Source organism: Aquarana catesbeiana, linkage group LG05 (assembly GCF_042186555.1).
Source record: "Aquarana catesbeiana isolate 2022-GZ linkage group LG05, ASM4218655v1, whole genome shotgun sequence".
NCBI lineage: Eukaryota > Metazoa > Chordata > Amphibia > Anura > Ranidae > Aquarana > Aquarana catesbeiana.
In genome coordinates this window covers 567,074,004-567,087,284 of record NC_133328.1, presented here as the reverse complement: position 1 = coordinate 567,087,284, position 13,281 = coordinate 567,074,004, and the positions used below count along the sequence as shown (strand labels likewise).

Here is a 13,281-nt window from a genome sequence, read left to right as displayed (position 1 = left end):
CGGTTTAACCTTAAACTTCGTAGAGGGGTCTTTACTATCAGAGCGGTAAGGATGTGGAATTCCCTTCCATAAGCAGTGGTATCAGCAGAGAGCTTCGATAGTTTCAAAAAACTATTAGATGGGCACCTTAACAATCACAACATACAGGAATATACAATGTACTATTGACATAAACACATACACACACCACCACCACAGGTTGAACTGGATGGACTTGTGTCTTTTTTCAACCTTACCAACTATGTACCTATGTCTTCACCACGTCTAGATGCCTAAATGCATTGAGTTGCTGCCATGTGATTGGCTGATTTGCAATTTGTGTTGCCAAGCAATTTAACAGATGTACCTAATAAAGTGGCCGGTGAGTGTATATTTTCTTTATAAACGGGTTATAACCTCTGTCCAATATTTATTGCCTTCTGTATCCCTGTTGTGGAGATGTTAGCTTTCCTGTTAACCAAACAAGAAGGAATGAAATCTCACCAATGGCAATCATTGACCGCAATAAAAACCTGAGAAAGGTTCTCACCCTTCCGTCCTATGCTTTAACTATTAAATAGTTGCTGTGCCCTTTTGGGGAGATTTTGAGAAGGTTTCCATCTTCCAGTTGAAGTGAATAGGAGAGTAGGTATCTGGGCAGAGATTCAGTATATGTGCAAGTGTGTTGTGTGTGCATGTGTGATTTATAGGGTAATGCTGAAACAGCTTCAACACCATTTCATTCACTTGTGTAAATCCGCAGGCACTACTGCACGCCTGACTATGAAGCATGCAAATTTCCCAAAAGAAAGTGTCTCTGTACCGGTAATACTCACAGATAATGGGAGACCTCCGATGGAAGCAACCGTCCAGATCCCAGGTATGATGCACAAACAAAAAATTGTATGTATCTTATTTCAGGGAATATGTCCTATTTTTGAATATACAGTATTTGTTCCTCATTTGCTATGTTCAGCACTAAAAAATAACAATTTTTGTAAGGCAATATTTCCAGAAGAAAGCCTAGTTAGGTCACAAAACACAATTAATGCGTTTCTTTGTTACCTTACCCAATCTCGACGTTATCGCAGACAAAACGGACCCATAGTTTAAATATAAAAAATACTGTGGTCTTTAAGGGATATACAGGTACAGGACCAGTAAACCAGTAAAATTACCGTATATACTCGAGAATAAGCCGAGTTTTTCAGCACATTTTTTTGTGCTGAAAGTGCCCCTGTCAGCTTATACTCGAGTCAAGCACTTTTCTGGTGCAAAGAATGACATTTTCTGAACCGACTTTGGGGCCCAGTATCTCAGGGCCACTTGGTGCTAGGAACCCCAAATTTGGTGTGCAAACCCAGTCAAACTTGCTGGGGTTCCTAGCACCAAGTGGCCCCAAGATATGGGGCCCCAAATTCGGTTCGGAAAATGTCATTCTCTGCTGCAGAAAAGTACTTGACATTTTCCGAACTGACTTTGTGGCCCAACAGTGCCCATTTGCTGCCTCACTGTGCCCATCTGCAGCCATAGGTCCCCCGAACTTCAAACTCGGTAGTTAAGGGTTCCTAGATGCCCCCTAGCTGCAGCCAAAATTTGGGGTCTCTGGACCCAAAGGGTCCCGAAATGACATTGCTGCAGATGGACACAGTTGACCGACTTTGGGGCCCCGTATCTCTGGGCCACTTGGTGCTAGGACCCCAAATTTGGTGTGCAAACCCAGTGGAACTAGCACTACAACATATCCAAAGCTGGGTTTCCTAGCACTAAGTGGCTGCAGAAAAGTACTTGACATTTTCCGAACCGATTTTGTATCTCGGGGCCACTTGGTGCTAGGAACCCCAGCTTTGGATATGTTGTAGTGCTAGTTTCACTGGGTTTGCACACCAAGTGACCCTGAGATACAGGGCCCCAAAGTCGGTCAACTGTGTCCATCTGCAGCAATGTCATTTCGGGACCCTTTGGGTCCAGAGACCCCAAATTTTGGCTGCAGCTAGGGGGCATCTAGGAACCCTTAACTACCGAGTTTGAAGTTCGGGGGACCTATGGCTGCAGATGGGCACAGTGAGGCTGCAAATGGGCATTGTTGACCCTCTTTTCCACTTACAGTAGCTGCGCATTTCTCACCCTAGCCTTATACTCGAGTCAATAAGTTTTCCCAGTTTTTTGTGGTAAAATTAGGTGCCTCGGCTTATATTCGGGTCGGCTTATACTCGAGTATACACGGTATGTTTTTGTTATAAAGCATGACAAAAATATTTGCAAATGAAAAATTTTTTTTTTTTTTGTGCATTTTCTTTTTATGCGACACTGAAAAAACTAACAAACTAAACAAAAAAGAAATAAAAAATGAATAGTAAAAAATAGAAAAAAGATGAAAAATAATAGCTAAGGGGAGGACGGAGTTAAGGTGGCCATAGATGGACTGGAATTCGTTCAACAGGGACTGGCTGAATTTCAATCCATGTATGGCCACTCCAGTTGAACAGAAGTAGATCCAGCAATTGACTTCTGTTCAACCACCCTGTCAGATAAAAACCGTTCGATCAGTGACAACACCCAATGGCTTCAGCGCTGATTTGTGTATTATGACAGCGGGGGGAGTCTCCTCACTGCTAGAATACAATAGCACAGTGGGGAGGATTTCCTTATCCACCTTGAATAGGAGGATGAGGGGGAATCAAATCAGTTCATTTTTTTTTTTGTCTAGCTTAAAGGGTAACTTCACTTTTCTGGGGAAAAAAGGATAGCTAATAATAAAAATAAATAAATAAATGTCACTAAACCCACAACAGTAAAATTGGTCTGTATATGCAGTAAAGTATGTTTGTTATACTCACTGTGGAACCGAAGGGGTTAAACCTCTGCATTGTATAAAAAGACTGTTTGATCCTGTTGTCTCTGACCCTCCCTTTCTTTCACTGTCCCCAATCCATCTCCTGATAAGACAGAGGCTTTGGATTCAGGTTGATGTGTATTGCTAAAGAGTTTTTTTTTCTTGGGAGGGTGCATGTGATCAAGAGGGTCAGGGGTCCTGCATCCTCATAGGACAGTCAGAGTAGAATGAAAACTCCTCCTACCTTTTAACCAGACACTGATAGAATTCACAAGACTGCTAGATTCTGCTGATGAGAAAAGGTATTTTATTTAGCAGTTTGTATTTACCAAAATAATTGCATTTCCATGTTCTGTGTACTGTGGTAGACCAGATATAGTGAATGCAGGGTCCTGGGTTTAGTAACACTTTAATATAGAGTATACAATTGTGACACGAGTCATTTTGTAAATGAATGTTATTAAAAAATTACCTTTCCTTTTTAATCTGCAGCTCTGTAATTTTCTGTAAAATGCAATGCAATATGGCTACCTGGAGGCGTTCTATACACATATAGTGTACAGAATGCCCCCAGATATGTAATTTCTTGCTTGTGTGATTGGCTTGCTAATTTTCCAGGAAGTCCGCACTAAGATACAAGTCAGATTTTGAGTATGCCCTGCAATAAAAATTTTATTTTTGTTGGGATGCTCCCAAAGGGAAATGCAAACCTTGCCAATTTCCTCAGCAGAGCCCTGCAGGTGCAGCAGCTGACTGATATTTATAAAACCACTCCCACACAGAATCACTCTATACATGCACACAGACAAACAAACAGCTATTTCTTCTGCATAACAAAAGGTAGGAATCTGCAACAAAATTTGTTAAAATCCCTGCAGTGTAGATCACCCAGAGGGGAATGTTTTTTTCTCAACAAAAGTTTCAGCAAAAGTGGAGTTGCTCTTTAAAGGCTGATTGGGTTTAACTAAGGGTTAATAAGAGGTCAAATTTGAATACATTTTACCAAAAAAAGCGCATTTTTACTTGTATGGATTCATTCTTGTAATGTCATATGTAGATCAAAGACCACACATTTGATCTACATATAAATGAAATAGGAAATACAATGAAATAATGTTTTGTTGCACTAGGGTTGATTTACTAAAACTGGAGAGAGCAAAATCTGGTGCAGATCTGCTTGTAAACCAATCAGCTTCCAGGTTATAAGTCAAAGCTTAATTGAACAAGCTAAAGTTAGAAGCTGATCGGCTACAATGTGCAGCTGCATCAGATTTTGAACTCTCCAGCTTTAGTAAATTAACCCCAATGCATACATAAATTCTTGCAGACTTTGTGTAAGTGTCAATTTACACAGGAGTTGTCGTTCCTGCTGTGTAATACAAAGGAATTTGAGGCTGTCCTTTTGACAGTCAGGAATTGCAAGTAATAGTGGCAGAAATTTTTCCCTTGCCCTTCAAGAATTTATATTGATGAGTTTGGAATTCTGCCTCACTTATAACTTTTTCATGTTCGATGGGGACTACTATCTCCAGAAATGCGGGGCCTCTATGGGGGCCAAGTTTTCCCCCTCCCTAGCCAATCTTTACATGGGATGGGGGGAGAGGTCCCACATTTTTGGATCTAGTAGGCCCCGTCGAAAAGACACCAGGTTTTACTGTGAGCATGGAGAAGCAGAGAGGAGAGACGCTGACTGACAGTCAGCAGCTCTCCTCTCGGTGCAGAGATGGCGGGGGGACAGATGCAGCATAGGTCTGATGCTGCATCCAGCTAGGTAAGTATGAATAAAAACAAAAAACAAAGCCCATACTTCTCTTTTAACGCAAATGCATTAAATAAGTTGCCCTGGTGTGAATGGGTCTTTGAGGAGACCCTGTCACTAACCTAAAATTGTGGAAAAAAAGGATTGTAAATGCTTACTTGCAACAGTTTTCTTTTCCATAAATGACTCTAAAGGCCCGTACACACGATCAGACTTTTTGACAACAAACATGCAAATTAGCTGTTTTAAGGCAACATCCGACCGTGTGTACGTTCCATCGGACAAACTTTTCCGGTTTTCATGAGCCAAATGTTGGCTGTGCGAACTTGGCAGCAACAAAAGTCCGACGTCGGCAAGTCCAATCGTGTGTACACAAAACCATCGGACTTTAGTACAAAGTACCAACACGCATGCTCTGAACCAATGCAAAAGATCAGACAACAATACAGAAGTTGGCCAAAGGGTGGACAAAACGTCCTCTTTTGAAGTGTTGTCAGTACGTTTTAACGTCACTAAGTTCGTATTTGTTGCCTAGAAAGTCCTGCCATGTGTATGCTTAACAAGTTCATGGCCAACGCCCTTTGTACAGAAATCCACGGAAAAGTTTGTTTGAAGTCCGTTTGTGTGTATGAGGCTTGACACTTCAGGAAGTATCGATTTTCTAACACACCCTCGGTCCCCCCTCCTGACACATCATAGCCCTTTCTTCTTCTGGGAGTGTCTAACTACTATCTGTGCTGGCCCACCACCCCTGCCCTTCTCCGCACCTTCCTACAGGGGAATACTTTAGAGCGGGGTTTCTAGCAAAGGTTGCTAGGGGTTTTTGTATCTCGGATAAGTTCCCACTGACACCCAGGGCCGCTTATAAGGCAGTACAACTGGTCCTGTTGTACTGGGCCCAGGCCTCATCGGCTAAACGGGGGACCCGGGTTAGCTAAGTCCTCATGCACATGGACGTTTTTACAGCTGCTTTTTTGAGCTTTTTTTGCAGCTTAAAAAGGCCTGTCTATGTTAGTCTATGGCTTCATGCCCACCTAGGCGTTTTTGAGCTGCAAGTGGCATAGGCGTTTTTAAGCTGTAAAAAAAACCCAGGACCAGTGGGTTCTGAGAGACGTTTTTCAGCTGTAAAAACGCTCTAAAGCTGAAAAACGCTCAAAAACGCTCAAAAACGTCATTCACCAACGTTTTTTAGCGTTTTTGATCCATTGAAAAAAAAAAAAAAAAAAAAAAAAATTTGAAAAAAAAAAAAACGCTCAAAAACGCTAACGCGGAAAAACGCTCAAAAACGCTCAAAAACACTCAAAAACGCTATTACAAAAACGCTGAAAAAAGCTGAAAAAAGCTGAAAAAAGTCACTGCTAAAATACTGGCGTTTTCATAACGTTTTTTTAACAGCCTGTGTGCATGAGGGCTTATTGTTCATTTCTACCTAAATTAATACAGTGATTTTACTTGGCCATACCCACACTCCTATGTACTTGCCAGGACTTAAATTACATTTCCCTGGGCCCCGTCAAGTCAACAGAGGAGCCTAGGAGGTGGGAGCAGAGGATGGACTTTTTTTTCCAGTGCCGGAGGTTAAAGTCAGTGCCCCTGTTCTTCTGCACTGCGGGGGAGGGGGGGGTTGGGGTTTGGAGGTGGGGTTCATCAGGAAGGGGGTCCCATGATTTCTAACAGCAGCCCTGCTGACACACCAATCATTTTGTTTAGCTATCATAAGGGGGAGATTCTTCCAAATGACCAATGGCGTAAGGAGCATTCTTCCCACAGACTAATGTATCATGAGTTGTAGATCTAGTTATTTTTAGCAGGAGTTCCCGACCAGAAAGTTATTTTTAAGGGTTCCTCTGTGTTAAAAAGGTTGAGAAAGTCTGCTATAGGGTGTCACTTGAGAGACGGCTCTAAGTCTTGTGAGGCTGCTGACATTACATCCAAGATGGCAACACCCAGCAGCAGTCTTTGGACTCTTGGATGTCTACACAAGAGAGGCTCCATGGGTAAATATGCATAAAATATGACAAACGCACATGTGGAGATTGTTGTTGATTTGAATTGTCTGGGAACAGGGTCTTAAAAAAAAAAAAAAATGAGATTTTAACCAAAAATGTATTTTTTTCAGTTCGGATATGCACTTGTACCACAAATAATGAGTGTGAAAAGACACCTGTAGAACACCAGGGGGGAACATCGATTGGAATGGCCCTTGGTATCTTATTTGGAGTCTTGGGTTTTATAGGTAAGTTCAGACTTTAATCCTTTGCATTAAATGCACGATTGCAGTCTTTGATGTGTGCAGCCTATTGCATTAGGGTGTGCACCCCAAAGCTCAAACACACATTCCTTTCTTGCTGCACTGGACATTGAATGAATGGGAAGTGCTCTGTGCTGAGCGGCTTCCTGTTTATTCACGAACTGAAGCATAGTAAACACGGTTTACTATGCTTCGGCTATGAATGAACACAGTGAGTGTGCTCACTGTGTTCATTTAGAAAAGGATTGGATTATGATCAAGAGACATCCCCCGCAGCAACCAGGGGGAGAGGAGGGAAGCCAGCAGCACTGCGGGGGGGGGGCTGCAACACATGAGTAAGCCCAGGCAATAGGGGGAATTGACACTGCATGTAGTGATTAGGGTGTGCCCAGGCACCCCCTGCGCACACCTATTATTGCAGTACAGGTAAAGGGGGTAATGTTTACAGATACAGGAGTGGTTTGACTGTGACATGGGTTTGCTTAGGAAGTTTGAGTTGGAGCTTAAAGTGTAACTCAACTGTATGTGAGCAACACAAACTGAAATCCTTATGTTTAATATTTAAAGGAGAAGTTTGGGGTTTAAAAAAAAATAAACATTTATACTTACCTAGGTGGATGCATCATCAGTCCAGTGCTTCATCTGTCCCCCACTGGCTGTGTAGTAAGAACTGAGCGATCAAACACTGCTAATCTCTCAGTTCTCCCCCTCTGCTCTGAGCAGGGAGCTGTGACTGTCAGTCACCGGCTCTCTGCTCTCCCCTCCAGTGCTCAATGGAGCGCTGGGCTATGGATGCGGCAGGAGGGGCTGACTCAAGCTCTCAGAAGATCTTTGGGAGGCTGAGCCAACTGCCGATCCAGGCTTCTGGGCAGATCCTGACCATATAGTCGGGATCCTTTCAGAGACTGGACCGCCTCTGTGACATCAGCCGACAGTGGGCTTCAGCTGTAAATGCATCACAGGAGTGCAGAACAAAATGAACTCCTGTGATCCACAGGAGAAGTGTGGGCAAAAAAAGCATTGGCCATACTTCTCCTTCAATATGCAAAGCAACCTCACCCAGCCAACCATGTCTTTTGTGATTTTATTTTGTTGATAAATCACTTTGAAAAATACCCCCTACGATTTATAGCTGCAGCCATATTGAATAAGGGCAGCTGATTTATGTAGTATTTACTTCCTGGAATCCATCTGCCCTTAGCTCAGGCATGCAGGCAAGAGAGTGTGCTTAGCTGAGAAAACCCATCCCCCAGATGAAAGAAAAAAAATGCCCGTGAAGAATCCTGGGATATATGACATCATTTTGGCCTAGACCAGGAACTAAGAAGCAAGTGAAGAAATTGTATCCTATCTACAGTGGAACCTCGGATTACGAGCATAGTCCATTCCAGGAGAATGCTCGTAATTCAAAGTACTCCCATATCAAAGCGAGTTTTCCCATTGAAGTCAATGGAAAGGAAAATAATTTGTTCTGCTTTGACTTCAATGGGATGCAATACCGCATGCGGTCAGAGGCGGGGGGTGCCGGAGAGCCTCAGACACGTCCAAAACGGCACGAGCACACTTCGGCGGACCTCGGCAAACCTCAGAAAGACTCCGTTCACGAGCCTTTCCAAGGTTTGCCGAGATCAGCTGAACTGTCCTCAGGCCTTTACGTGCATTTCGGAACGCTGACGATCGGCGACTTTCAGCTCGGGCGCCCCCCACTTCAGACCAAAAGCGGTACTGCACACCGCTTTTGGCCTGAATCCTGCTCGTATTGCGAGACAACACTCGCAAACCGAGTTACGATTTGTAGAAATACAGTGCTCGTTTTGCGAAACGCTTGTTAACCATGTTACTCCCAAACCGAGGTTCCACTGTACTAATGCTAGCAGCATAAGGATTAAAAATAGTCAATGTTGAATGGGAGAGTTTAGTTCTGCTTTAAAACACAATGATTCAACCTTGTTGATGGTTTATTAACCTTTTACTATATTTATATAGTGCTGACAATTTACACAGCGCTTTACATTTCTATAGTTATATTGTGCATTCACATCAGTCCCTGATGTCAAGGAGCTTTCAATCTAAGGTCCCCAACTTGCATTCATACATACACATACCTCCCAATTTTTTTTAGATTGGAACAAGAGACATCAATTAGCAAAAGTATGTAGCATAGGACACACCTCCTGCCACGCCCCCTTAAAGAAAAATGAATAATAATAATAAATAATAAACATTACTAATTAAACCCACAAGTGCTTTTTTAAACACTAATATTCATTTATATTGGCTTTTGAAATTTACAAATGCAGTCATTTAGAATTTGGATGAAAGGTTTAGCACTGGGAAACTCTTTTTGAAAGAAAATAGTGCATTTTATATACAACTATATAGATCAGACCAAAACGAGAAAGAAAGAGGGACTTTGTTCCAAATCAGGGACAGTCCCTTGAAATCAGAGACAGTTGGGAGCTATGCACACATACTAGGGCCCATTTAGACAGCAACCGATTAACCAGCATTTGGAGTGTGGGAGGAAACTGGAGTACCCGTGGAGGTTGGGATTCGAACTGATGATTCTAGTGCTACCAGGTGGAAGTGCTAACCACTTAGCCACTGTGCTGCCCATGATGGTTGTGCAATTCTATACAAGTCTATGGGAATGCAAAATTGGCTTGAAGCAGGTCAGATGCAGGTTATAAGGAGGTCAACTGCAGGTCAAATATACCTGTCAGTGAATTCTAAATGATTTTAGAAGCATCTCAGACTGATGTCAAACCATTGAAACAAGCCCAAAATGTGTCCATAAGTATTTTATTTGTTACTGTCCTTTGATAGTATTTTCACCTATAACAGCTGGATAAAAGCTTCAGACCCTGGCAGCATGCTACAGAGAGCACCACTGCTAACTGTGAGCAGCATTTCTCTTTGCAGTGGTCAAACACACCCCAGAGGAGTCACAACTGCGTCGCTTTAACTGACAATTGCGTGGTCGTGCGACGTTACACCCAAAAAAAATTGACGTCCTTTTTTTCCCACAAGTAGAGCTTTCTTTTGGTGGTGTTTGATCACCTCTGCGGTTTTTATTTTTTTGCGCTATAAACAAAAAAAGAGCAACAATTTTGAAAAAAAGCAATATTTTTTACTTTTTGCTATAATAAATATCCCCCAAAAATATATAAAAACACACATTTTTTCCTCAGTTTAGGCCGATATTTATTCTTCTAGATATTTTTGGTAAAAAAAAAAATTGCAATAAGCGTACAGTATATTGATTGGTTTGCGCAAAAGTTATAGCGTCTACAAAATAGGGGATAGTTTTATGGCATTTTTATTATTAATTTTTTTTTATTAGTAATCGCGATTTTTATCGTGACTGCGACATTATGGCGGACACATCGGATACCGTTGACACTGTTGTAGGACCATTGTCATGTATACAGCGATAAGTGCTATAAAACACTGATTACTGTGTAAATGACACTGGCAAGGAAGGCGTTAAACACTAGGGGGCGATCAAGGGGTTAAGTGTGGCCTAGGGAGTGATTCTAACTGTGGGGGGATGGGCTTCAACTCACATGACAGAGATCACTGCTCCCGATGACAGGGAGCAGTGATCTCTGTCATGTCACAAGGCAGAACGGGGAAATGCCTTGTTTACTTGGGTATCTCCCCGTTCTGCAGCTCGGTGACACAATCGCGGGACACCGGCGGACATCGAGTCCGCCGGTCCCGCGGGCGTGGTCACGCTGTACGCGGCGGGCGCGCGCCCGCTAGCCTCGCCAATTAAAGGGGACGTACAGGTACGCCCATTTGCCCACCGCTGCCATTGTGCCGACGTATATCGGCATGCAGCAGTCAGCAAGTGGTTAATTAACAAGAAGCATGAGCTTTGTTGATTGCACAGATCTAGCTGTGACTTGGTGAGGCAAGAGGGGGTGGGGGGGTGTGGTGGTCAACCCACTGCAAGATATAACGTATACTATGTATCTTGTTTGGCACTTAACCTATTGTTTAATTGTAAAAAAAAATCAATTGGCATACGGGTGGAGCCACACTTATACACATACCCACCGTGCTTAACCAAGTAAGCACAGTGGGTACAGTATGTATAAGTGTGCCTCCACCTGCTTTTCTAGCTGTGCCCTCCTGGTGATGTACATTCAGTCATATGCCAATGCAATTTTTTTACAGACTGAACAATTCGTTACCTGCCAAATTCCATACATACTATATGTTATATCTTACATAGTGTTTAGGAAACAATACTCATGCAGAACAACCAGGAGGTTATGTGACGACATACATGACCACCTCTCCACCCATAAGAAGAGAAATATAGTTAACCATCTTGTGAAAGGACATTAGGGGTAGATAACCCATTACGGGGAGGTGACAGGTTCTTTTTTTTGCAAATTCTTTATTTAGAAAGGAATAAAGCATCCAACGGGTTCTGTTAACTAAATGAGAGGTGTTTTGGATATTTACATTAGATATTCTTATTACAAAGGGGATAACTTTTGAATGGGACATAACCCATTATTATAATTAATATACTTATTTTTTCACATTTCTCCCTTCATCTTTACCTTTCTTTTTCTCTTCTCCTCTCCCTTCCCTTCAGCCCCTTAGAGCTGGTGTTTTGCTGTGAACCACCAGAGGCTTGCCTATATATATATATATATATATATATATATATATATATATATATATTCATTCAGTATCTCACAAAAGTAAGTACACCCCTCAAATCTTTTCTTCTAGCTTTTCATGTGACAACACTGAAGAAATGACATTTTTCTACAATGTAAAGTAGTGAGTGTACAGCTTGTATAACAGTGTAAATTTTCTGTCCCCTCAAAATAACTCAACACACAGCCATTAATGTCTAAACCGCTGGCCACAAAAGTGAGTACACCCCTAAGTGAAAATGTCTAAATTGGGCCCAATTAGCCATTTTCCCTCCCCGGTGTCATGTGACTCTTTAGTGTTACAAGGTCTCAGGTGTGAATGGGGAGCAGGTGTGTTAAATTTGGTGTTATCGCTCTCACTCTCTCATACTGGTCACTGGAAGTTCAACATGGCACCTCGTGGCAAAAAACTCTCTGAGGATCTGAAAAAAAGAATTGTTGCTCTACATAAACATGGCCTAGGCTATAAGAAGATTGCCAAGACTCTGAAACTGAGCTGCAGCACGGTGGCCAAGACCATATAGCGGTTTAACAGGACAGGTTCCACTCAGAACAGGCCTCGCCATGGTCCACCAAAGAAGTTGAGTGCACATGCTCAGCGTCATATCCAGAGGTTGTCTTTGGGAAATAGATGTATGAGTGCTGCCAGCATTGCTGCAGAGGTTGAAGGGGTGAGGGGTCAGCCTGTCAGTCCTCAGACCATACACTGCACACTGCATCAAATTGGTCTGCATGGCTGTCATCCCAGTAGGAAGCCTCTTCTAAAGAAAGCCCGCAAACAGTTTGCTGAAGACAAGCTGACTAAGGACATGGATTACTGGAACCATGTCCTGTGGTCTGATAAGACCAAGATAAACGTATTTGGTTCAGATGGTGTCAAGCGTGTGTGAAGAGTACAACCAGCAACCAGGTGAGGGGTACAAAGACAAGTGTGTATTGTCTACAGTCAAGCATGGTGGTTGGAATGTCATGGTCTGGGGCTGCATGAGTACTGCCGGCACTGGGGAGCTACAGTTCATTGAGGGAACCATGAATGCCAACATGTACTGTGACATACTGAAGCAGAGTATGATCCCCTCCCTTCAGAGACTGGGCCGCAGGGCAATATTCCAATATGATAACGACCCCAAACACACCTCCTAGACAATCACTGCCTTGCTAAAGAAGCTGAGGGTAAAGGTGGTAAATGGACTGGCCAAGCATGTCTCCAGACCTAAACCCTATTGAGCATCCGTGGGGCATCCTCAAGAGGAGCGCAAGGTCTCTAACATCCACCAGCTCTGTGATGTTGTCATGGAGGAGTGGAAGAGGACTCCGGTGGCAACCTGTGAAGCTCTGGTGAACTCCATGCCCAAGAGGGTTAAGGAAGTGCTGGAAAATAATGGTGGCCACACAAAATATTGACACTTTGGGCCCAATTTGGACATTTTCACTTAGGGGTGTACTCACTTTTGTTGCCAGCAGTTTAGACATTAATGGCTGTGTGTTGCGTTATTTTGAGGAGACAGCAAATTTACACTGTTATACAAGCTGTACACTCACTACTTTACATTGTAGCAAAGTGTCATTTCTTCAGTGTTGTCACATCAAAAGATATAATAAAATATTTACAACCAATGTGAGGGGTCTACTCACTTTTGTGAGATACTGTGTATGTATATATATATATATATATATATATATATATATATATATATATATATATATATTAATATGGCTTGTTGGAATATACACTCACCGGCCACTTTATTAGGTACACCTTGCTACCGGATTGGAC

At 42.6% G+C, this 13,281-nt stretch overlaps 1 protein-coding gene across 1 annotated transcript in view; it reads left to right on the top strand.

Annotated features, from left to right (window-relative positions):
- The window catches only part of CDH17 (cadherin 17), a 236,317-nt gene that overhangs the window by 217,211 nt on the left and 5,825 nt on the right, over window positions 1-13,281 (top strand). Inside the window, exons 16-17 of the mRNA XM_073631971.1 lie at window positions 743-859; window positions 6,694-6,810. Coding sequence (XP_073488072.1) covers window positions 743-859; window positions 6,694-6,810 — 234 coding nt within the window. The remainder of the gene's footprint in view (window positions 1-742; window positions 860-6,693; window positions 6,811-13,281) is intronic.